This window comes from Drosophila navojoa, chromosome X, assembly GCF_054131105.1.
Source record: "Drosophila navojoa isolate 15081-1374.11 chromosome X, UAZ_NAV_1.0, whole genome shotgun sequence".
Taxonomy (NCBI): Eukaryota; Metazoa; Arthropoda; class Insecta; order Diptera; family Drosophilidae; genus Drosophila; species Drosophila navojoa.
In genome coordinates, this window is record NC_142895.1 from 15,765,196 (window position 1) to 15,791,506 (window position 26,311).

The 26,311-nt window shown below is 37.8% G+C and overlaps 3 protein-coding genes across 7 annotated transcripts in view; 1 reads left to right on the forward strand and 2 right to left on the reverse strand.

Annotated features, from left to right (window-relative positions):
• The window catches only part of rut (adenylate cyclase rutabaga), a 186,456-nt gene that overhangs the window by 63,271 nt on the left and 96,874 nt on the right, over window positions 1-26,311 (reverse strand). The window lies entirely within an intron of this gene.
• Window positions 1-26,311, reverse strand: part of Rhp (GTP-Rho-binding protein rhophilin) — a 42,261-nt gene that overhangs the window by 1,068 nt on the left and 14,882 nt on the right. For 4 of the 5 annotated variants that reach the window (XM_089264731.1, XM_089264729.1, XM_089264728.1 and 1 more), the window contains exons 3-11: window positions 4,999-5,115; window positions 3,525-3,652; window positions 2,124-2,277; window positions 1,589-2,047; window positions 1,227-1,371; window positions 851-1,119; window positions 653-785; window positions 263-579; window positions 46-198 (exon numbers count right to left, since the gene is read on the reverse strand). In XM_089264731.1, coding sequence (XP_089120857.1) covers window positions 46-198; window positions 263-579; window positions 653-785; window positions 851-1,119; window positions 1,227-1,371; window positions 1,589-2,047; window positions 2,124-2,277; window positions 3,525-3,652; window positions 4,999-5,115 — 1,875 coding nt within the window. Of the gene's footprint in view, window positions 1-45; window positions 199-262; window positions 580-652; window positions 786-850; window positions 1,120-1,226; window positions 1,372-1,588; window positions 2,048-2,123; window positions 2,278-3,524; window positions 3,653-4,998; window positions 5,116-16,730; window positions 16,794-26,311 lie in introns of those variants that run through there. The other variant, XM_089264732.1, reaches the window with a different exon arrangement.
• Window positions 18,256-19,130, forward strand: a10 (antennal protein 10). Its single transcript, XM_030389610.2, has 2 exons — window positions 18,256-18,575; window positions 18,729-19,130. Exons 1-2 carry the CDS (start codon window positions 18,296-18,298, stop codon window positions 18,959-18,961), a joined length of 513 nt encoding a protein of 170 aa, XP_030245470.1. The 5' UTR covers window positions 18,256-18,295; the 3' UTR covers window positions 18,962-19,130.

Here is a 26,311-nt window from a genome sequence, read left to right on the forward strand (position 1 = left end):
ATTATTCATATATGAAACTTCAATCGAATTGCACGTTTCCTTTACCTTTAGATAATTGCGATCCATGGGCGTAATGACCTTGAGTTCCAGTGTAGTGCCACAGGATTGTATGAGCCGTACGACCTGCTGATGCGAATACCATTTGACATCCATGCCGGCGATTTCTACAATAAAATCGCCCTCCTTGATGCCGCCCAACTGCAATGGGGAATACAAGAGAAGTGAGTGCTAAGTGCTTCAGGCAGCTTGTCTCAATACTAACATCGGCCAATGAATTGATCTCGACATGTGCTATTATGACGGGCGCATCGCCACGCACATGAAATCCGAAATTCTCTAGCTCCTCCTTGTACAGGCTGCAGCCGGCCTCGTGACTCTCGTCGCCCCTGGGACAGTGGCAATGATAGCTGCTCGCATCATGATATATGGCCGAGCCCTTCTGCAGGCGAACACAGCGCGGCGCTGTCCAGTGGCGGCGTGCGGAGAATATTGCAATGGGGCCGAGCCGCTTGAACGGATCCTCCACTTTGTACGACGTAAAGTCCGGACCCGTCAACGTCAGCGTGAACTTCGAGGAAGCTGCGGGGCAATCAAATACACGTATATTATAATCTATATCAATCAAATCTAGTCCAAAATATTTGGGGCTCACCTTCCACAACTCGCTCGGTTAGATCGTAGCACTCATCTATGTTCTTGACCGGCGCCTGAAGGCAGAATCGTTCATATTCGTCCTGGGTCTTGTAGTACGCCTCCTTGATGACCTGCGTCAGCGATGTTTTGTTCTGCAAATTGACGATGCAGTGGGTCGTCAACCTGATGCCACTGAATGATTGAATGACTCACTCACCTTCAGGTAGCGGCACATGCGCTGCAAGCGCTGCGCCTCCTCGTGACTAGCCAGAGCTTCTTTCAAGTGGGTGCGCTTGATGGCAGCTGCGCTGACGGTCTCCTCCTCGCAAACGCTGTGCGCCTCGGTGGCACGCAGTGCCTCCCGCGCATTGCCAATGAACGATTCGTTCGACGATGCCGCCTGACTCTTTTTGGTGCCCAACGAGACGTTGTCGGCGTCGCCCACAGTGGTATCAATGCTCCGCGCCTCGTAATGATGTGCCAAAGCTAAATGGATGTAGTTGCAATGTTATTGTTACTATTCCGTCTACCAACAAATTGTTGTTGGCCAAATGCCAATATCAATAGCAAGGCCAATCATCATTCCCACTTACCTTTGTACAGCTCGGCCTTGAGCGGCACCAGACCCGCCCAGCACTCCGGCAAATAGGTGTGGGTGTCGTTCACTTGGATATTCTTATGCATTTCATTGTACTCCAGCGACAGCTGTGCCGCCTCGCCGGCCAAGTCCCGAAAGAGCTGTAAGTGACGCAAGTAGAATTAGCTAAGTCTCGTCAAATTACGGCGCACAGCTCAAGTAAATCTTTGGCATATGCCACATTTATCAGTGCCGATGGCGAATACGTCACGTACTCAAGGCATGGACAGCGTTTAGGTAATTGGGCAATAGAAATGGGAGACAATGAATGACTTTTATAGCTTCTAGATCGAACGTCGTCATCTCCATTTGACTTACATGACTGGACTCAGTTAGGCCCAGGGCCTCGATCTGTAGCTGCAGCTTCTCGAACAGGCATTCGCGTGCCTGGGACAACATGAGCGAGACGAGCACATCCAGTACCTGCGGCTTCAGGTCCATCGACGGTGCATTGGTGAACGTATCGTAGATGTGCCGAAAGACCCCAGCCGCACGCAAAAAACTATCAACGGCTGCGTCCAGGCCCCGTTCGGTGCGCCTGTCGTGACGTGCACCGATCTGTGTGTAAATGGCGCCCAGATTGAACAGCGTGCAGGCCTTCTCGAAGGCAATGGTGCGCTGGCAGGAGGGCACACCGGTCAGCGAGTCGTACCATTCGAAGTAAACGCCCAGATTGCGATCGGGCGGAAAGAAGCGCCGTTCCACATAATACAATAGATTGTAGTAACGGAAGAGCAACGCAACACCCAGGCCATCACGTGAGGGCGTCTTTGATGCCTATATACACACACACACATATATATATAAATATATATATAGAATATTTATAATCAGTATCAGCTGTCCCGCTTACCTGTCTGGTGTCTGTCATATCGGCTATGGCATCCATATATATTGACGGCTCTTCGCTGTAGTGCTCCAATATGAAGTCCGAAAATGGTTCCATAAAGTTGATCTCCTTTGTCTCCTTGAGGCCCAGCGGGATCATGGGCATAATACCTTCATGACTGGAAATGGAAGATGAGCAAAATGTGTTGAAATTTGAATTAAATGGATCTTATGTTTAATAACTGAGAATTTAGCTAGACTAGAATTTAGCTAATCGGGCGAGAAATGAGTTGGTTATATAATGACTGACTGTTATATATTTGAATGGAAATGGAAGATGAACAAAATGTATTCAAATCTACATCGATCTTAACTTAAATAACTGAGAATTTAGCTAGACTAGAATTTAGCTAATCAAGCGAGAAATAAGTTGGCTGGTTATATAATGATTGACTGTAATATATATGAATGGAAACGGAAAATGAACAAATCAACATTGATCTTAACTTAAATAAGAGTTTAGCTAGACTAGAATTTAGTTAATCAAGCGAAAAATAAATTGGCTATTTATATATACTCTTGACTGTAAAGGGAAGGTGAACAAAATTTATTAAAATTTACATTAATCTTAACTTAAATAACTAACAATTTAGCTAGACTAGAAAATAGCTAATCGAGCGAAAAATAAGTTAGAGCTAGCTATTACCTCATATTTTGTATATGTATGTAAATATATAAATATATATATCTATCTATTTAACTAGCTGATCAACTTCAATTAGCGTGTGCGACGAACCCTGGAAACCCAAATCTCTATGGAGTTTATAGCTATGTGAAGTTTTAGCTATATAGACAAGTGAAGTTCGGTTCATTTGCGTCTGTCTGGCTGTCCATGGTGGAAATACTTTTTACTATTGTTGGCTTGTTTGTTTCATATTTGTATTTTTGTCAGTTGTGCATTTAATGACGCTTTTTCACTTTCTTTGTTATTTTGTTTGTTTGTTTGATTGTTGTTGTTGTTTCTACACTCTTTGAGCTTTTTTTTTTAGCGCTGTGATTTCGTTCCAGTAGACGGCGCAAAAAGGCGCTTGACCAGAAACTAATGCGCAAAAATTACAGCTGCCCAGCTGGGTAGCGCCCCATAGTTTGTTGCATACCCCGATCCCAGCCAACAGAGGGCAGTAGCTACAGCTTAAACTTCACATAACAAAAAGCAAGAAGAAATAGCAACAAATTTCAACATTTGCATGCAAAGCAACAACAGCAAAAACAACAACAACAACTACTATTACTGCTACTACTACAATAAAATGGCCAAAACGACAAATAATGGCAACAAGTTATTTGGGAAATGGGCGCAGGTGGTTTTAGCCAGGGCAGCGAGTGCGCGCCCAGTGGAGCAGTTAATCATTATAACACCTCTCACCTCTCGCTTTGATAGATCTCCACAGATGAGTTCAGCTCGGCCAGCTGCTCCTTGAGCAACTGTAAATTTGAATTGACAAAGCTCAGCTCCAGAGCGACTGTGTCTCGTAGCTTCCGGTTGGTTGTAGCCTGCAAGAATTCGAGGAACACATTTTTAATTAGTAATGTGACAGCCATAGAGAGGGAGAGAGAGAAGGAGAGGGAGAAAGAGAGAGAGAGAGTGAGAGGGAAAGAGAGAGAGAGAGAGGGAGGGAGAGGGAGAGAAGGAGAGACAGAGAGATAGAGAGTGAGAGGGAAAGAGAGAGAGGGAGAGAGAGAGGGAGGGAGAGGGAGAGAAGGAGAGAGGGAGATACAGAGAGGGAGAGACAGAGAGGGAGAGACAGAAAGTGAGAGTGAGAGTGAGAGAGAGAGAGACAGATATTAATCAATCTAGCCCAATCATATACCTATTAAGAAGCCATCTCCACCGGCTCAAGTCTGGAATGCCATTTTTAACTCTTTATTTATTAGGAAGCACCAGAGCATCTTTTTGCTCTATTATGTTGAGACATGTTTACCATCACAGGCTTAGCTTATGTACAATATTCAAACATACAATTGGAATAAATTCATTATTATTAGAGGAGAGGAGGAACGCCATAAAGAAAACTTTCTTGCGATTTGATTCAAATTTTTCTGCATTACTTCATTTACAATATTAAAAAAAAAATAATGTTAAACTAGATTAAGTTGTCATTAAAGCTCGCAGAATACTTGTTTAATAAAATATATAATTTAATAAACAAAAATTGTTTATATTAAAATAAGTTAGCTTAAGGCATGGTTTTTTTTTTCCACTTAAGAAATGCAATCGAAACGACTCAGATTAATCATATCAAAACTGAGTAAAAAATATGAATACCACTCCACTTTAAACAAGCTGTAGTTTTATATGAATTATTCTTATATTATTATTATTATTATAGGAATTCAAGTTGTAAATTTATACGAATTACTGTAGAAATTCTAATGAAGGGTGTGCTTGGCTGAAGCTACATGATATGTGTTTTCAAAATTCAATTAGTATGTGCTTGACAGCCGGTAATAGGCATTCAAAGAGCAAAAAGCTCTTGTTAGTTTGGGACAGGTGCCCAAAAGGTAAAGAGCTCGTCGGTTTTTGTACACCTGCGCGAATCTTTATACACAATTAGCTGTCGCAGCTAAAAAATCTACAGAATATGTAGAAATATGTTCACTGTATTGCTCATAATTAACTAAGTGATAAAAGACAAGCTTGAGCCGTGCGTGTGTAAGAGCAAACTCTACAAAAATCAGAAGGCTCTAGCTCTACGATGGGCGGAAAGACCAGCAAATATATAAACAATCAGAGAATTCCAATGAACTCCACCTCCGCTTGCTTGCACACTTTAGAAAATCAATATATGTACGCTCATGTTCCGCTCTCTCCATGACCTCCTTGCTTAAAGTTGCCTTACCTTGTATAAATTTTCGGCGCCCGCGCGCAGTCGCAGCTCCTTGTTGATTTCCTGATTCAGTTTGCAGCGTCGACTTTGTAATTTGCCGCGACAGGTAGCCGCACGTGGATCGGAGCCCTGCAACGATTAGAGTGGAATTTAAATTAGTGAGTATGAATATATCAAAGAACTATCTTAATGAGTGCGCGTAATGCCAATGCTAAATAATGGACAATAAAAATTAATGGATTTCTCTTCTAGCTAAACAACTTGGCTTGAATCATTTCGTATGATAAAAAAAAGAAAATAAATACATCGTTTACATACATACATAGTTACATGTATATACATATGCATACATACATCATACCTTTATACCTTTTTCAAAGGGGGCCAATGCATAATTTTCGCTTGGAACGTGCCAAGCGAACGCGGCAAACAAAGTTGATTGACTTAACAAACCAACAGAATAGAATATAGAGAATAGAATACATACATATATATAGAGCCTACAGCCGCAACATAACGAATGAAAAACTACTAGAATGATAAATGGAGCTCTTGGTTCGTGGAAAGTGTAACTGTTGCAACTGCAACTGCAGCTGCCACAGCCACTGAATGGGAATGGCACAGTGTAAACTCTCTGAATACACTGGGAGAAAAGGAGAAGTGGGAAGATGAAAAACTGATATAATATAATAAAATAAAATAAAATAAAAAATAATATAAATATAAAACAAATATCCTCTAATAATGCATGCTTGATAAATAACAAATTTATATATAATATAATATAAAATAATATAATATAATATAATATAATAAAATATAATATAATATAATATAATATAATATAATATAATATAATATAATATAATATAATATAATATAATATAATATAATATAAATATATAACAGATATTCTATTCACTTGCAACTAACATCAACTTTTCGCTCAGTGTAGCACTTGCAACTGCACAACAATAACAAAAGCTCAGCGTGTTATCTACGACTATTTGTGTGCGTGTGTGTGTGTGTATATATATGTAAGGCCAATGCGCCTATGTTAGCATTGTAGAAGTAGAAAGAACTTGAAACATGGCTATGGCTAGGCCATAATTACATTGCGTCCACGTTCACAGACACACATACAAATACAAATACAAATACAAATGCAAATGCAAATACAATTGCACATTAACGCATACACGTATGTGTACGCCAACGCAGCGTGACACGATCGCAATAATCGTAAACGGAAGTAGGAAGTCATCGTCACGACGCTGCCACATTCTGGCATACATGGATGGAACCTTCTCCATAGGGTGTGAGGTTCAGAATTAAGTGGAAGCAGCAGCAGTAGAAGCCAAGAAGACCTTAATATGCATTGTCTGTATGCCTGTCGTGTCATGCCTGATGCCAAAGCAAAGCACTCGAGTTGAGAACATTGAAGTTTCCAGCTCGTTGCTCAACTTGAGCGGGGTAAACATACTACATATACTATATATATATTTATAAAGGCATACCAAGTACTTTTCCTGAAACTTCAAATAATGTAAACAAAGGCAAACAATAAGCAAAAGTTAAGAATGCTATCGCATAAATATTTATAAAAAAAAAATAAAATAAAAATAAAAAATAAATAAATACAGATACATGATAAAAGGTGAAAACAAAATTGATTGAGATGAAAGTTGGGATATATCGTGTTTGATTGATGCAAGCATAATAATACGAATTCAAGAAAATATAATAATAACACAAAACAAGCTGAAAGAACTGAAAGCAAATTAAAGACAAAAGGAAATGAATTAAGATAACATTTTTTGGCGTGGCAAAGATTTAGAGTCTTTGGCCGAGTTATTCATGTTGAAATTCTATGAACTGCGAAATAGCACATTATGCAAATAAGTTAAGAGATTCACGACCCCAATCTTAAAATACATGTATATGTATATATGTATATGTGACATCTATGTATATGTTTGTTGGCTTTAAAACAACTTCGTCACGCGCTCGTTCACTTTCTTAGCTCCAATTAATTTAACATTTTATTAATATTAATTAAAGTGAGACGATATGATATAGCTGACAAACAACTAACAGAAAAAAATTGCACTAACTCAATATCAGAATGGCAAAATCGTGTAAGTCCATATCTGGTTGATGGAGATTTATAGAAATTTATGTGGAATTTGTAAAAAGTGTAGATGAAAAGTAGAAGTGCGTTCAGGTGTTATAAAGGTATTTTTTACATAGCACTGATGATATCAACAGCTGTTCAAATGCGCTTTTAGCCAGGCTAAAATAACTTGTTTACATTATCAAACAGAACTGTGAAGGTTTCAGTGGCGAATTCAAGCAGATCAGATCAGGTTTTATATGATATTATGATGTAAATATTTACCTAGCTATTGATAGTGTTGGTATTTACATAGATATAGTACATATTTATAGCGATATACGTACGCACGTCAGTTACATGTTGATATCAATAACTAATTAAACTTTAACTAAGACCAGTGCTAATAATTATGATATACGTGTTTTATGATAGCTAATAATGAAAGTAAATACAATAACATGAATGACATAATGGGGATTATGATAATATTAATGATAGGTATAGTAAATATAATGTCGATAATCTAAATAATAATACTAAATATAAATATAATGATCATAATAATAATAATAAAAATAAAAATAATGATGATGATAATGATAACAATAATAAGATTATACCTATTGGCGTATTATTACCTTATACCTATTAAATTTATACCTAATAATGATTATACCTAATATTTAAATTATACCTATTACATATATTATTTATACTTATTTTTACTTATACCCAATAGGGAGATATGAGACATAGACACAATGCAAACTTCAACTCTCTCGATATGTTTTAAGCGCCTCACTCACACTCATACTCAATCTCATTTCGAGTGGACTCTACTTTGCTATGTTATAAGTGCGTCTATGCAGTCCTCTAATACCTATGTATATAATAATATATTATACTTATACCACATACCTATAATACCTATATATATTATATTATATCTATATCATTAATCATAGTATTTTTATTTTTCATAGTTACACGTATTCATAAATATTGTATATATAAATACTATATTTATACCGATTCCATATTATGCCTATTTCATAGCCTATTTGACAATCATTTATAATTATATACGCCTATTTAAAATTCCCAATTTCATAGTTCCCTTCCAAGCACATGCAACCCAGAGCATGCAGAGAGATCTAAGCTAGGCTAACCGCCTGAAAGCGTTAATAACATGCATGATTAGCTATGACAGGCAGGCATTATTGCTTAGACACTTGGCCACCTATGAACTTGGGTCGGAGTCTCTGTGCGCGCCAAGGTTAAGGGTTCATGGGCCGATGCAGCTGGACATGTGGTGCTAATAAGCCAACTACATAGTTGGCTAAGGACAATTGACACGGCACTGGCCGTGCCACTGGCGTGGCCTGGGCACCTTTGCGGTTAGCCCTGGACAGGGGCTGAGTGTTTGCTCTTTATTATTTACCGACCAAAGCTGGCAGCAGGTAAACGAGCCCAGGTGAATGCATTTTCCAATTGTATTTGTGTTCAGTTTGCTTTGTTTGCCATGCGCTGGCGTGTTCTGCATAATTAAAGGCGACATCGCTTGGCCGGCGCAACGTTGGGCGGGCGGCAGTCAGACCTCGGGCATGCCTTGAACGAACGAGCGTAGTTTATGATCGTCTTCGGTAACAAAAGTTGAGTTTGACTTCAACTGACTTGAGGTTTGGCTGGAGTCGTGTCGAGGCGGATTTGGCAGCGACCCAGCGGCTGGCTGTCCGCACAAAACAAATGGCGCCCGCAACGTTGCAATGCCCAAACGAAATATACCGCTGGACAATGAACCCAGCGTCATGTCGTTACGAACGGATCGCCATGGGCCCACAACGGATCGACGTTGAGTCGCCTGGCATTAGACATGCATCAGCATCGCCTGCACGTGCTTGAAAAGTCAATGCACCTACCTAACCAATGAAATGGCGGCGAGGCGTCAGCCACTTGGCCACTTGCCTGCCCCGAGCACAATATGGCGAGAGGGGAGCCAGCCAAGTGTGCAAAATGATTGCATATAAATAATCTTTGCATACCTTTTACATGCACACACACACACACATACATATATAGCTAAAGAGAGAGAGAGAGATAGATACATTGCTGTCCAGATTAAACTGATAAAGCATTTATCTGCTTGATTTTGGCTGCGGTTTCAGTTTCGCTTTCAATGAAACCCGCATTGCTTGAAAAATCCGAGGCAAACCAATTGCCGTGCAACGCATTTGTAATCCGGAATTACTTAAAGCTCGCACCGCATGCAAATCACACGGACAAACCGAGCATCAGTTCCATACATAAATACAAATCAGCGTTCGCATTTTGTTGCCAAATTATGCATGAAAGCGCTCGCAGTGGCAATGGGCATTTTGGACAACGTCTCTGAATAGCTCCATATAAATGAAAGTGTGTGTGTCTGTGTGTGTGTCTGTGTGTGTGTTTTTTTCAGAGCCACAATGACAACCAGCTCAAATGATTTAATAGACCCATAAGCCAGTGCTAGACAATCCATAATGCCAAGTATTCAAATGTCCAAATCGATTCTGACCTTGACTGGCTTTGACCAGAAATTGTTGCTCTTAAATATTCTATAAACGTGTCGATCGCAACAATTTTTAATATACCATTTCTAGAGGCTTATCTGCTGCATTTTATATTTCCTCAAGCGATAAATACAGATGTTAATAAAGATGTTTTTTTTTGGGGCATATTTCGAGAGATTAATTTGCCTAGTTACGGTTCTTTCTTTCTGTATTTAAAAACAGTTTTTTCATACAAATTAGTGAACGATAATTTTTTGTTAAACTTATTACGGGGTTTATATTTTATTTATTTATTTAATTGCGCATGCTTATATCACTGTCTCTAGTTTAACATATTTTTCTTTTAATATTCTGGATAAGAAAACTAACAGAGAGTTATCAAATCTGATAAATACACCTTAGCTCATAGATCATTATTAATCTGTATTATAAACAATAAAATAAATAGCTGAAAAACGCTAGAAATTATTGCAACTCTTTAGCAATTCAGCATTTTTTTTACTGTCTCTCCCTCAGCATATTTTTCAAGAGACTTTTTCAGATAAAAAACAAAAATTAATGAATATTTCAAATTTTTTATATACAATTTTAATATTAATTTATATTAGTTAATTTATATTATTTAATTCAATAAATGAACAAATATATTAACTTATTCTAGATATGATATGATTCAGAATTTTTAATTAATAATAATTAATTTAATATCAATATTAATATTAATATCAATATTAACTCAATATTAAACCATAGTAAAAACAAGTAAATAAAATAACCTATTGAAACTCTTTAACAATTTAGCAATTTCTTCACTGTCGCCAACTCAACGTATTTTTCCTTGAGAGTTCAAAAAACTTTTCCCAGCTCTAATGACGTTTTCATCATCCGCATCAGCGCCTTCTTCTCTTCTGCCTTGTTTTTGTTGGCCAATCAATGCAGCTTCTTGTATTTATTGGCAACGAATTCTATGGAAACGAGTGTTAGTTTCATGGTAGCCTTTGGCAGTTCATAATTGTGGCTAAGATCAAAGACTCACGACCTCGTTGTTATTCTTACTTCATGCTGTTTCATAACGGCCAACATGCTACTGCTTAGGGTTTTGATTTTGGATTTTGTTGTTGCTTTTTTTTCGTTTTTTTTTTGAGGGGGCTCTCGGTATTTTTTTTTTTTTTCGGCTGTCGATTGGAACGTGTTTCGTTTAATTTAAGCTGCTGCTGGCCCACATTCAAATCAAAAAAAGATTCAATTTGTTATCTATCTGCTATCTGCAGTAGGCTAACTAATTTTTGGTCATTGGCTCAACGTTTCACAATCATATGCATAGCATTCATACTTGATATGTAACACTTTCTAGAGCCCCAGCCGCACATTCCGACACCCCGAAAAACCAGTTGTCCGCTGTTGGCCGTTGGCTGTTTGGCGGTTGTTTTTTTTTTTTTTTTTTTGACTAGTTGTACTTTCACCTGTTTTAGGTATGTTTTGTTTTTTTTTTTTTTTATTTATTTATTTTTTATTTTAGTTTTTTTTATGTCTCGACTTTGGCGTTATTTGGCTTTATTTTGTTTTACAAATCGGGTTAGAGTCATTAATTAAAGGCACAGATATAGAGGAGGGAGGGAAGACAGCATCTCTATGTGTTTGCTTTGTTTTTTTTTTTTTTCTACTTTTTTTTTTTGACATTCTGCTAGTCACAGTTGGGCGCTGATTAGCCCAGCAAGCATCACAGCATTTCTATCCATTTCATTGTTGTTCCTGACAACGTTGACCTACTGGCTTTATTATACGACGGAACCGAAAGCCATGCTAAGTACTACAAATAGCCCCAGCACATTTCTCTAGGCAATGCTAACAGCCCAAACTGCGACAAGAATTTGAAGAAAAAAAACGTTGCTCCTTGTTGAAGTCTTTAAATCATGCTAGAAATAGATATTTGTAAGTTTTTTAATTTTCTACAATTTCTAGAAATATTCACTGATATTATTCTGCAGCTGAAAAAGATTACACTAATTTCAGTCATTCAGCAGCTTCCCCAAAAACAAAAAGAAAACAGAAAACTCTGTGATGTAATTGAAAACGTGGCAAACAAATGCCATAAGCAGCCAGAAAATGAGCTGCCTTTGGGCTAGATCAGGCTTAAAGCTCTATGCAGCTTTCAAGATGCACTGACAGCTGAGGCAAACAGACAGACAAATTCAAGCCCACGGCTATGAAGGGAACCTGCAGCTGCAAATGCCACAGCCAATGGCAATTGTAGCGGCAGCAGCAACATCAGCTAGCAGAATAGCAACAACAGCAACAGCAACAACCTGTTGCCATAGTGGCTAAGTGACCCACATGTTGGCAGTCGGCAAAACTTGTTCACATTCAATAAAACAAATCGGTTAAGAGAGAAAGATAGAAAAAAAAAATCATATATATGTATATAGACGCGCAATAAAAATCAACAGCCACAAAAATGCTCGTAAATATGCGTGCTAGCGGCGGCTGCTGCTGCTGCTGTTTGCATATGCAGCAACTGCAACTGCAACTGCAACAGCAACAGCAACAAGTGGCAACGTCCAAGCGCTTGAAGGCAGGAGTCAAGAGATATTACATATATCTATGCATTTAATCGCGCACAGCTCACCTGGGCCTTGCGTCGAGGAATGCCGAACACTTGACAAAACTAACAATAACAACAACAACAACAACAGCAGCAGCGGCTAAAAGCACCGCCAACAGCAACAACAATTCCAGCGCACAAGTGTCGAGCCGAGCTGCCGCTGCCTCGTTCTGACTATTAACTGGTTTTTGAGGTCGTTAAGCAGCAGCAGCAGCAGCACCACTAGCACCACCACCACTAGCACCACCAGCAGCAGCAGCACCACTAGCACCAGCAGCCCGACAGCATCACCCGTTAGCTGCAAAGTGTGAGCTCGGCCCGGCTGATAACTGTTTGTGCGACAGCCGCAGCAGCCGCAGCCGCAGCCGGGCCAGGCCAACAGCATTCGAGTTTCGGGAAATTGGAACACACACAATTTGGCGCTTTATTGATTTCGGTTCGTTCGTTCGTTCGCAGTTTTATGTGTGCATAGTGAAAATATATTTCTATTTCTATTTTTCTCTTCTTCTTCCTATTCCTCTACATCTTTTTCGCCAAATACCAAGTTTGGCTAGCCGTTAGGCTCGTTAGACTGGCCCCAATGATGCGGCAATGATAAATGCCCTGGGATCACTCACTGGCTGAAATAACTGTTTCTGCTCCAGCTGCTATTGCTGCTGCTGCTGCTGTTGCTATCCCAATCCCATTGCCTCATTTGGGGCATCCGAGTCGGATGGAGCACGTGACGCGTTGCACAAACTACCCACAAGGGCCATAAAGGCGATCATTAGGGAATACACTGTATACCCTGTACTTATAGGAAGAGAGCTTATTTAACTAAACTGTAGTATAATCCAATATTAAGACTTTTCACTAAAGGAATTGAACATGACTTAATTTTAAATAATTAAGCTAACTAAAGTCAAAATCAAAGTGCTCAAAGAACTCTTTATTATATCGCTTTTCACAAGAACTTTGTATCATAGCATTGTTTTTTTCTATCTTGCTTTTTCTTCCTCTTTAAAGTGTCAGCAGCTACCTATCGATCAAGTTTCAATACTTTGTATCCAACACATAGCAATTGCCATATCTACTGTAGAGATTGTATAATTTATAGATCTATTGGTAAAGAGGCTTCAGAACACTCCACCAGCAAAACTTGCCCATCAGAGAGAGTTCTAAAGCTGTGATAGATCTATGATTTTTACTGGTTTGAAATAGAGCCTAATCAAACTCAGAGGAGAATGCTACATTTTGGCTGTATATGACGTATACTTCTAACCGGCTTGCCACAATGCAGTGTAAATCTCTAAAGGGGGTCTAGAGCAAGCGATTAATCGTAGCTATAGAACTATAAAAGATATACATATGTTTTATATAGGCATTTATTTTACAGACTTAAAACTATCTATTTAGAATGCCGAACTTTAGTTCTAGCCAACTTTTTATAGCCTCAATTTACGGTTAATCTATAAAAAAGTTCTAACAGTAAACGGTTAATCAGAACTCAAATGCTGTGAAAGATATCTTAAATATCGTAAAACTTATAAGTTTTATTAAGCCCTAAATATATATAACTAATTATTAGCTTTTGGAGCTGTGGAACAAATCACTTGCTAGATACAAAGGGCTTTACCAAAATATCTAAACACATAGATTAAATTTAGTAGTAATTAAATAAAATTATTATAAAATGCTCAAGCCAGCCAAAAAGTAAGTATCATTATTTTTAGTAGCTCTCTTAGCATGCATATTAATTAGCAACTGCTTCAAAAAATATTATTTGCCTACATAGACGAGGCCATGAATTAATTACCAATGACAAGTTCCTGTTGCCAAATATGGCATGACAAGCATTAGCAAATTAGGCAACAGAATTGTTGATTTGTTTACAAATTGTTTACAATGTAAAAACAAAAATAATAAAACCAAATCCACTAACTGTTGTTGATTTATTCGCGAGCAATAATGAGAGGGGGGGCCCAAGAAACTGATTCGACAACGAAGTGATTTTTGTGATTGGCTGAGAAATGTGGATGGCTGTGGGCGCATCGGAACATTAAATAATTAACAGCTAATGACATGACGTGCTGCGTGGCATATTGAATGCAAATTGTTGACGCAGCTAAAATGGTCAACAGCAGCAGTAACAACAACAACAGCAGCGGTAATAATGGCTAAATTTGCCGAATTAAAGCTAAACAGCCAACACAGCTATTGCTCTTGGTAGATATGTATGTCTATCTGTCTGTCTGTATATATGTATATACCTACATCACTTATTCAGAGTGATCTACACATGCCAGCTCTGATTGACGCCAATTTGCGAACGGCCAATTGCCAATGATTGTTGCTATTCTGTTTGGTTCTGCTTCTTCATCGTCTGATTGTCATTGCTGCTGTTCTAATCACATGATGATAGAAAATGAATAAAAAACACAACAACAACAACAACAACAACAGCAATGAGAGAAACAAAACAACACCAATTTGGCTGGAAAATGTACTGGAAAATTGGCATTGCCAAAGTGCCGGGTGAGTTACGAGTAAATACCTTGGCATGTTTTTTTTTTTTTTTAGTCTCCACCGCTGTTGATTTTCCCACATTTGAGTTCAAGCTAACCGTGTTGCCCATCAAATCACGTATAGAAATTGCTGGAGCTCCCCACACGCCCCACCTGACAGATGACGTCGCTTTATGGGCGCTTAAAAGGCACAACAACAACAGCAACAACAACAACAGCAAAGGCAAAGGCAACCACAGCTAAGAACATAAAAATATGTCAGCTAATTGATTGATGCTGCCCGACACAGAAAATACCCTGTAAATTTTGAAAAATTATTCAGAAACTTGGGTATGACAGAGGTGAGACTTGAGCCACTGCTCAACCAGGCATATACCCTGTAGAAAATATATATGTTTCATATAGATATCAGTTGTACATATATAAATATCGTTCCTATAAATACATATACAAAATATTTATGCTAGAAATATTATAGATGTATATATAACAATTTAAGCAAAAATATCATATAATAAAAATAATTATAATTATTTATTTTATATTTTATATATATTTTATTTATTTATACATATTTATTTCACATTTAAATATGTACATACAGCTGTGAAAAAAGTCTAAGAGTTCTGCTCGATATATTTATCAATGTATTGATCTACTTATTTATTTTATTATTACAAAAATATTCCACATTTTTATATATGTTTAAAAAAAATTCTCAAAAAATGCAAGCGGTGCTATTTTATTTTTCACAGCTGTATGTACATTATTTAAAAATATTTATGTTAACTGACTGACATTTCTTAATTATACGCATACCCTATGGAGAATCATATTTTAAACAATACCCTATATGTACAAAAATTCCAGATATGCATATATGCATATCAGGCTTCAAAACATATTTTGTTTTTACTTGATTTATTTATTTTTTACAGAGAATTAATTTTAAATAATAATTTAGCTTAAAGCCAGAGCAACACAGGCCTTTAATATATTTATTTATTTTTACAATTTGCATATTAAAATACAAGTTAATTAATTGCAGCTGTCTTGCTATAAAATACTAATCAAAAATCAAAATAAAGACATATGTATACATACATACATACTATATAAACATTGAATGGAGTTATGGAACTAGGAAAAATTCTCAATAAATTTCAAATTTTCTCCAGCTCCAAAACAAGCCACAGCCTTACATCTAACAAGCTCTCCCTCTGTCTCCCCCTCTCTCCCTCCCTCTCTGTCTCTCGCTTGTTAGCTCATTTAGCGTATATTTATTAGCCAGAACCATGTTAAGAGTCAACCGTTAAAGTGGCTTGCGTTATGGCCTCTAGCGATGCGCCACTGAGCATTCCAATGTGAGAATTCTTTTGGCTATGGACTTTGAATGTAAGCCAAGCGCTTGATTTGCATTCAAACCCAAATGAAATGAATACACAGGTGTATATGCTCAATGGCGGCAAATGTCAAAACTCACAGCTGCCATAACTAAGAATTGTGTGCGAGTACTCGAACTTGTAGACGAGCTCAAGTATTTGTTCGTTCATCACGTAGGCGGGCAACATTTGCAATATTCACGTTCCGCATATTTGGGCGACGGCCAGCTCCGTCTCGCCGCGGCTTAAACACCTGAAACTGATGTTCAAGCGCTGTTCATGGCAGTCCATAGCTGTAGGCAGAGCGGCTGCTGGCTAACTAAGCAATTAAGAACAGCTTTGAGCAAACCTGATCGAGCCAAAAAAAACCAATGAAACAAAAACAAACAAAATATTGTGGAGCTATCAAAGATCTGCCAAACGCACGTGTGGCCACTTCTCACCAAGCCACACCACCCCCATCCCCACCCCCCACTCCTGCTCTATCCCCTATCACGGCATGTGGGTGTGTGTATATTAATAGCACTTAATATAATGGCCATTATCATATTATATAGTAGATATTAAAACATCTGAAACACGTCCGCTTACCATTTGCTCCAATTTCAGCAGGTACGACAAAGGCGATTTGCAACTCATTTTATTTCAATCTATTGTGAGCTGAACTACGCCAAAACAAACAAGCAACAAAATGAAAAAAAAAAAAATATATATATATAGACGAATTCAACACAATTTAAACACAAACGAAATATAAATACGAAACTTTAATATATTGTATGGGAAATCGACAACAATTCGAATCAATTCAGCAAAAGTTATTGTACTCAAAACCGATTATTGAATATATACGAAATAATTCATATGCATGACATTCACAAAAAAAAAAAATAGATAAAAAATAAATAAAAAAGGGCGACCATAGGCGACTGTACAATGCTCTGCCAAGTCTTTTTAATAGTCTCGATAATTGCAGAAATATTTGAATTGGATTTTTTGGGCACTTTCTAAATACATTTCTACACAAACATTTTTTTTTTATATAAATGCACTTGGCATAGTTAATAAAAGCCAATATGCTCTTCTTGCTGTTCAATATTCAATAATTCATATTGAATACATGAGCTGACCTTCAGGTCTTGTGCTATTTATTTATGCAATTTCTTGTGTCTTCCATTTGGGTCAGTTTGCGATATAGCGAATGCATTTTATAAGATTCACAGTGACTTAATTACACACACACACACAGACCCACATACACTCGCAGTTGAGTGGAGGAGAGTTTTATTTGAGGAAAAGAAAGAAACACTCGCGCTGCGCTTAAGACACGTCTGCAATCCACGACTCACAGACAAGAACAGTTCTTGGCCAGTTGCTAAAAGCGCTGGCAATAGTCCAGAGTCAGAGTCGAGCTCTGCATGTTCTATTCACAGATAAACGCAGAGGCCAAGAAAGACAGCGAGATAGACAAAGAGAGTGAGAGAAAGAGAGAGAGAGAGAGAGTGCTGCAGCAGCTGCTGCTGCTGCTGGCATGAAATGGGCAAAATCTGCGGCAATGCTGCGACCTGGTCAGGTGGCTTTTTGTTCCAACAGCTGCTGCTGTGTTGGCCCCAAACCTGGCTCACACACGTGCACACACACACGCACACAAGCACACAATCAGACCTAAATAGAAATGTATGTATTTATGCTAATGTATTGTATTGTAAGAGAATGAAAGCCAAAAACCAAAAAGACCAAAGAAACAAACAAACAAAGAAACACATCAAACGATGTCAACCCAAAGGCAAGGTGCCAAGGAGCTGGGTCCGGAAATGCCAAGTCACAAGAATCACACACACAGACACACACATTGCGCTGTTGCACAATTTACAGTTGCTGTCGGTTAGCGCGCTGCCTGCCATTGGCCCAGAGCAATGGCTTCCTTTCGGCCCACACTCGCATGCATCGCATGCGGCAGCAGCTGAACTAAATGCAGTTAATTTGCCGTGCAATTTGACCAAATCGTGGCGCACACTCAAATTGCCCAGCGACACGCACATCATGCGCAACTGGACCACAAGTCGACAGCTCATGTGGGCAGCAGCAGCAGCATCTATAAAAGCCAAACTCGATCTGTCAATTGGTATCACTCGATATCCAACGCCCTTTTCGCCATGTTCCGTTTCACTAGAACGCTGCTGATGCAACTGCAACTGTTGCAGCTGCTGCTGCTGCTGCTGCTGGGCGTGCTGCTGGCGGTGCCCGGCCGTGCCCATCCACCGGCAACCACTGCGATGCCGGCGGCCCTGATGGATCCATCCGGCAGTGCCTATGACAGCAAATTCGACAATGTCGACATCGATGAGATATTGAGCCAGGAGCGTTTGCTCAACAACTATATCAAGTGCCTGGAGAGTCAAGGACCCTGTACACCCGATGCCAAAATGCTAAAGGGTATGCTCAAAAAATTGGAAAAAACAAATACAGTAGAGTCCCGATAATTATAGAAAAATTATTAAGATTTCGATTTATTGCGATTTTCGATTTATCGAAACTCGACTCTAATGCCAAATTTACACTCAATCGATACCCAATTATCATTCCCAGACATTCTGCCCGATGCCATGATGACGGACTGCGCCAAGTGCACGGAGAAGCAAAAATATGGCGCCGATAAGGTGACCCGTCATCTCATCGACAATCGTCCCGAGGACTGGCTGCGCCTGGAGAAGATCTACGATCCGCAGGCAACCTATCGCATCAAGTATGAGGCAACCAAGACAGCCAATGGAGCCAACATGCAAGTGGATGCCACGAATCAGGATGAGGGCGATTCCTAAATTCGATTCCACATAATCAACAAATAATTAATCACAATTAATCCCAAATCTATATCAAAACTATATCAATTGATGCATATATACATAGCTATATTTATACATATGCATATATATATATACACACGTTTGCTTGCACATCACGAATAAAGCTATATCCGCATAAGCAATAAGATTTTCAGTCTGTTTTTTTTTCGATATGAATTGGGCGTTCGCTTCACAAAAAAACATATTTAATTATTCCATTGTCTAACGTTGCTGGAACTAATGAATATTTTTCTTCATTATCTTCCATTTTTTTTAACACACAGTTGGCAAAACGTTTTTTCAACGACTAAACAATAGAATTGCGTACACTAAGAATTTCACACAATTTAGCTAAGTGCATTTTATGAATTTGGATAGAAAAAAAAACTATTTAGGCGACATGCGAAGTCCGTGGGCAAAGGTTCTTAATGACAAAAAGCAAAGTATTTTTAATTTAATTTCATTTAGACAAACATTTCAAATGACATAAGCTGAGCAATGAACCTTAATTACCTATTTTATGATGTTTCTAGGGTACTTTATTTTATTTATATTTATTTAAATTTTTTGTTATTTTCTTTTCTCATAATCATAATTTTTATATTTTATTTAGCTTTTGACATTATTTTTTTCTTTGTATAAATTCATACTTTTCATATTTATTTTTGGCTTTTAAATTAGTTATATAGTTTTTATTTTTTTGTTGCTTAATTTTTGTTACATTTTTATCTAACTTTATATACATATGTTCAACAAAAATGATTAATATTCAATAAAAGTAAATAAATAACATAATTTTATTTTTTATTATTTTATATATTTTTGCTTTGTTTTTTTTTCGCATTACAATTTTTTTTTATTTTTTTTTTTAGATAAATTATTTTTGTAATAATTTAGTATTATTATTATTTTTTTTGTAGTTTTTTTTTTAATATTAAAATATTATTTTTTTAATAAATAGAAATTTTTAATTTTATTTTTTGGCATTATTATTATATTTTAAAAAATGTTTTTGATACATAAATATAAAATTATTATTATATTTAAAAAAAAAAAATGTTTGATACTTTAATATGAAATTTGTTGTTTGATTTTTATAAAATATTACAATTTATATATATATATATCTTTTTAACTAATTCTATTCATTTGATCATTTTTCTTTACTATATAAGTTTAATTTGATATATTTAGATAACATATGGATTAACAAGCGATTCTTCACGTTTTGCCCAGATTTATCAAACTATCCCACAATTCTCAGTTCTTAAAGCTGTTTTTCAATCAAAGTTTTCTATGGAACTAATTGTGTTAGTAATTTATGTTTGTTTGCTCTTAAATTTGCAGCTTTGGAGCCCCATAAGTAACTCTGACTGCTATTCATACTAGCAATATCTCAAGCGATCTCATCAAGCTGATCAACCGTTGTCGAAACATAAAAAAAAAACAAACCTATAAATATGTTCTTGACCGAAGAGGCTGCCAAGGAGAGGACTGAAGATCGAGAATTTATTTCTTTTGCTTATTTTATTTAACTTGTTTGCGGCTCAGACAACCTTAACACACATCTAGCTATACAGTTATATCACAAATTGTTGTTAGAATAAATGATAAATAAGGCATAAAATAAATCAAAGCACAAACATTTAAATTTCTGGCTATAAAACATGGCATAAAAGTATTACGAAATTCCAGGAAGGTTAAGAAAACATTCTGCGAATATTATGGAATGTTTGTGTGTTGCGTGTGTGTGTAGGTGTACGTGTGTGTACACGAATCTGTATAGATTGTTATCACGAGCTCATCTTTAGTTTTATTGTGGCACAAAAGTCGACGCACCGCAACATCATCAACAGCAGCAACAACAACAATAACATGATCATCATCATTATCATAAATTCCGTCAAAACACACCCACATTCGGCATGGCCGCGAAGGTGAGCTTTAACGCAATGCGACATCTGGCCAAAAAAAAACAAACAACAACAACAACAAAAGATAGGTGTGGCCCAGTGGCTGTGCCCCAAACACCAACTTTGCGTTCCCAACGGCTCGCACTTTTATGGCTGGAGGCTGCCTCCAGTTTATACAATTGTCTGGCAACGCCCCAACATCACCCCCAATCCATTGCTGCCCCCAAAACCAAATCAAAAACGAATGCAGTGGCAACGCCATTGTTAAATGGTCAAGAAACGCAGCAAAGTTGAACGAACTTGGCTCACTTCGATGTGATGCGATTTGGTTTGGTTTTAGTTTTGGTTTCGGTTTTGGTGTTGCTTTTGGTTTTGGTTACGGTTTGTCTGGGCTTCGAAGTCATTTCCCTTCCCCCCCCCCCTGTCCTACCACACCACTCTATCGGCGTTGGGGACGTGCCCGCCGCATTGGCAGCCAAACTTCCGGTTTCATTTCATTTAGCCGTAAACACGGCTGTATGGCTGCGATTCAAACGATTCCAAACACTGGCAAAACAGTTGAAGTTGATTCATTTGGCTCTCGGCTCAAATTCATTTGTGTTCGCCCTGTTGGCGGTTGGCATCGCGGTCGCTGCCGACGTCACTGTCGGCGCATCTGTCTGCGGTGGGCTGAGCGCGGCTTTGGCTGTCAATCAAATTTGTTGATGGTTTTCCGTTTGCCTTTGACTGCAATCCAATTTCCCATGAATGTTATTGTTGCTGTTGCTGTTGTTGTAGCTGTTGCTATTGCGGCTAATATTGCCTGCAATGCAAAGCTATGGCATTTACTAGCTTCTAAAGTAGCTCAGCCTTTCCGGCCATTGCACCCTGGTGCAAACTCAGCTCAAAAAGGAAATGAAAAGTTTCCTTTTCTTCTTTCTCTGCTTTCACACATACATACATATTTACGTATATGAAACACTTTTTATGTGCCTGCTAATTTATATGTAAATTCACATTTCTCTTAATGGCCAACAATATTTCTGCTTTTATTACATGTAAAATAAAATGATATAATATAAATAATTACGTGCACATTATGCAATAAAAAACCGAGTAAATAATGCGCAGCAATTAAAAAACTCTTCCAAATGAATTCATTGCAGTTTAAGTGAGGCAGATCTTCAGAAATGTGTGTATTTTTTTTGGTATTTTTCAGTGAAAAATATGGATATGAAACCAGGGAAGTATACTGTAGAATCCGACAAGGAATCCTCGTTATATCCGGAAGATGCTATAACCGCATAAGCTTACTCACATACGTTTGTCTGGGGACCTGAGTCGTTATAGCCGGAATCTAATGCACATGCTATATGAGCCCATTTATCATATAGCCGCTGTCCATGAGAACTTTATTAACTCTTAAATGGCTTCATAGTTTGCCCCACTGTCAGCGGGATGCGTAGCACTGGCTAATTAGGCAAGACACAAAACCATTTAGTTCTACCAACTAACTATAAAGCAATCGCTTTTACGATTCACCATCATTATTAAGTACGTCGGGCGAGTGGCTTGTGTGGGGCCAGACATGAGGGTTTCCTGCACAATACGCTGGAATAACTGGGCAATGGGGGTCTTGGCTGTCAGTTACAACGTTACATGCATGTATAAATGTATGTATGTATGTATGTATGTATGTGTATGTGTATGTATGTACATATTGGATGAATGACCTCGACCCGCCACAGCGCTGACTTCAACGGCTTCACACACACACGCACACGCACACAGGAGTTTTTAGGTGCATTGACTTGGCTAATAAATATGACACATGATTATGGGGCGGAGCTGAAAGGCGGACAGCTGGACAATTTGGACGCAAGCAAAGGCAAAGATACCCTGGATACCCAAGGCATAGCCATGCTCATGTTATAATTTGTCTTAACAATATGTTTGTTGTTGTTTGTAATGTCTTGCTTGCTTGCTGGTTGTTGTTGTTGTTGTTGTTGTAATGCACTGTCCCTCATGAGTTTTGCAATTTTCATGCCTGAAACTTGAATTGAAATAATGATAATAATAATTATGCGCTCGTAACGCGCTAGACCAGAGACAAATGTCAAATAGACCTCCAGTTACCAAAAGTACAAATACCTTGCCATTGCCCCAGCTCACACCTGCCCCGCCCCCCTCCCCCCCACTCACTCCTCGCTTACCTTAAGCGCATCGTTTAGCAACTCTTACGAATGTCGTCGAAAAGAAAATGTCATTGTCAACGGGTCGCAGCGTTTAATATATATATATAAATTATATAATTACAAGTTGGTAGATTTTTTTTTATTACATTTTGTTGTTCATTGTTTTTTTTTTTTTGAGTCAATGCATGCAACGCCTCGTGTAGCTGCCACTTGCCACTTGCCACTTGCTGTTGACTGTTGACTGTTTACAAGCTGCTGGCACGGTCGAGCGATCGCCTCGTAGTGCTCGACTGGCGACACTTTAGCTTTGGCTTTAGTTCGTCTCATTTACATGCGATTTCAAGTTCATTCATTGCAATCGGCCTGGCTGAGTTGATTGACTGTCATCGGCTGATTGGATTTCCTGTGAAGTGCGCACGCTTATTAGCCATGGCTAAATTATGAACTTCCTTTGCCGCCCAGCCGGCAATTGTGCAAAAGGAAAAGGAAAGCAAATGCCAGCTCTCGATAATTGCCGTACATAGAGGTACATGCTGAGTACGCGGACCGGTTTGCTGGCCAAGCGGCTCAAAAGTTAGCCTAGAATCTTAATGCGGCTTGCAGACCAACACACACACACACACACGCAGAGAGAGATAGACGCAGGTGCTCGTATCTTAATGCCACTGGCACACTTGAGCGGGGCAAATGTGGCCAAAACTATGCTACATTTAGCCAACCAGCTAGCCCACCTGACTGGGTCAAGGCGTCAAAAGGTAGCGCGCCGTTAATTAGACATTATTCGATATCAATTAAGCCAAATGAAATTCTAGAAGAACGAAATTCGTTTGAAGCATAGCTATTAATATAGATGGAGTAGAATTTTTTATTTTGTTTTTTTTTTTTTAATTTTTTTTTACCCTAATTGATATCAAATTAACGCTTAATTAGCAGCGATCTAACTTTATATAATCATGTTTGCCTTTCAAGTATTTAAAGACTCTTGCAAATCAGTTTCAAATTTTTGGCTTGAATCGCAATGTGCAAAAAAATCAAGTAAAAAATAAAAATAAAATAAAATAAAAAAATTACGATTTCATTGTTGCCATTTTAGCTAATTTTCCACACTTTCGAGTGGAATTATGTAACGGCATAGTGACAATAAAGCAATTTAACGGTCTTAAATGCTTATAAATTTTATAATAAAATACAAATTAAATATATTTATTGTTATGTATACACACGCACATATATTTATATATAGCTATATGTATATATATATTTGAAATAAATTGTTTTCACATTTGGAGCGAAAGCATCCAAATCTATAAAGAGCACATGAGCCTACAAAGTATATTCGAAATTTCTAGCTCTAACAGCACTCGAATTACACTTTTATAACCAAGTAAAAGAATCGATTATTATCGATCAAAAGGTAACGATATGAGTTATCGAAAAGATATTATAAATTTGTAGTACGTAAGTCATGCAGGAGTATAGTACTTTTATGGCCAGCCTTTAGGGTTTAAGAGATCTCTGCGTACACACAGAGGAACAGTTGAGAATATCTATATATCGAAAAAATCAAGAATAAATACATAGACCTGCTTCTGCCTCTTTTTATTCTGATTTCTGAACAGATGTCTTCAAATATTGTATAAATTCTGGAAATCGAATTTCTATGACAAGCATAAAAGATGTTTTCTTTAGTAAACTGTCGGAAATCGCAGCTCAGTCTCGAAGCAATTGTGACCTACAATAGGCCAGAGATTTTCATAATCTGTAGCTGAAGTTTGTGACGTTTTGTTTTGTTTTTTTTTTTCTCTCTCTCTGTCTTAGCCTTGGCTCGTTTCAAGTTGGCCTAGCTGAAAACAAAACCAAAACAAAACAAAACCTAAAAGCAACAAAAAATAATGTCAATAGCCCGCTTAATTGTTAATTGTTGTATGAACATGAAATTTATGTGCACTTGCCGGCAGTTACAATTACAATTACAATTACAATTACGTTTATCATGATGATGATGATGATGATGTTGAACTCGGCGAGCGGCTTTGACAAAAGCCAAGCAAAATTGTACCAAATTGTTTTAAATGGCTTGAAAAAAAAAAAAACAAAACCAAGCAAAACGAAACGGAAAAACTTTATAAGCTAATCAGCATGATATCTTGGGCATAAATATATATAGTTATATGTAGATGGATATATGTATTTATAAGGTGTTGCTGCAAGTCGAATTTCGCATGCTCTTAGCCAAGAAAATTTTGGAAGGGTTAAGCACTTGGCACTTGTATCTTAACTGGGCTAATGTCCAATGCACGCCTTTGTTTTAGCCAACATTTCGTTGGCACATCTCAAAAGAAATATAGTAAAAACAATTGCAACTCTTTGAAATATTTTTGTGTCTGTTTTGAATATTTTTTCACTTAATTTTTGTGTTATTTTTTCCCCTCTCTCTCTCTCTCTCCCGCTTTTGGTGACTGCGTAACTGTGGTTTTAGGGCTGACTGTGCCCAGCTGCTGGGATTCGAATGAGGTATTTCGATTTTCGGGCTTGCCATGAATCCCTCAACTTTGACTTATGGCCACAGCAAGGGGGCATCAACTACAACAACAACAACAACAACAGCAGCAGCAGCAGCAGCAGCGATTTCCCAGGCGCTTTGAGCTAATGAAACGTTGCAGACAATGGAAAATGCCGCCGTTAGTTTTATTTATTTTTTTTTTTCTGTTTTTCTATTTTGTTTTAGTTTGTTATTGTCATCGTGAATGATCGTTGTTGTTGCTGTTGCTGTTGCTGTTTGTTGGCTTAGAGATATTTAACCGTGGTAAACATTTGGCCGCACATTTCCATATCAAATAGCTGACAGGGCATTGCCACCGATCTGGCAACGCTGCACAATTCGCCTTGACATTTCTTGGCCAAAGACAACAGACAGATCAAATAACTGAGCCAACATGATAATCAAAAATCCAATTCAAATGAAAAACAACTCTGTTTTAAATCACGTCAAAAAGTCCAAATACGAAGAAGCCCTTATATGTCGTCAAGGCTGCTAACCGGTTAACCGGTTCCCACCGTTTCCCAATTAGTTTTTGTTTTCCAATCCTTCAGCCAAGAACCGAATTTAAATTACAAAACTTTTGACAATGAGATTACACATTAAAAATTCACAATCTAAAGTAAATTAATTGTGAGTCAATTTATAACTGGTTTTTACTCTTGTTCTCTTGGCCCTGATTATGGCAAGGCAAGTGCAA

Coding starts and splice junctions, on each gene's coding strand:
- a10 (XM_030389610.2), top strand. CDS start 18,296: ATGTTCCGTTTCACTAGAACGCTGCTGATGCAACTGCAACTGTTGCAG. Junction 18,576..18,728: donor CGATGCCAAAATGCTAAAGG/GTATGCTCAAAA, acceptor TATCATTCCCAG/ACATTCTGCCCGATGCCATG.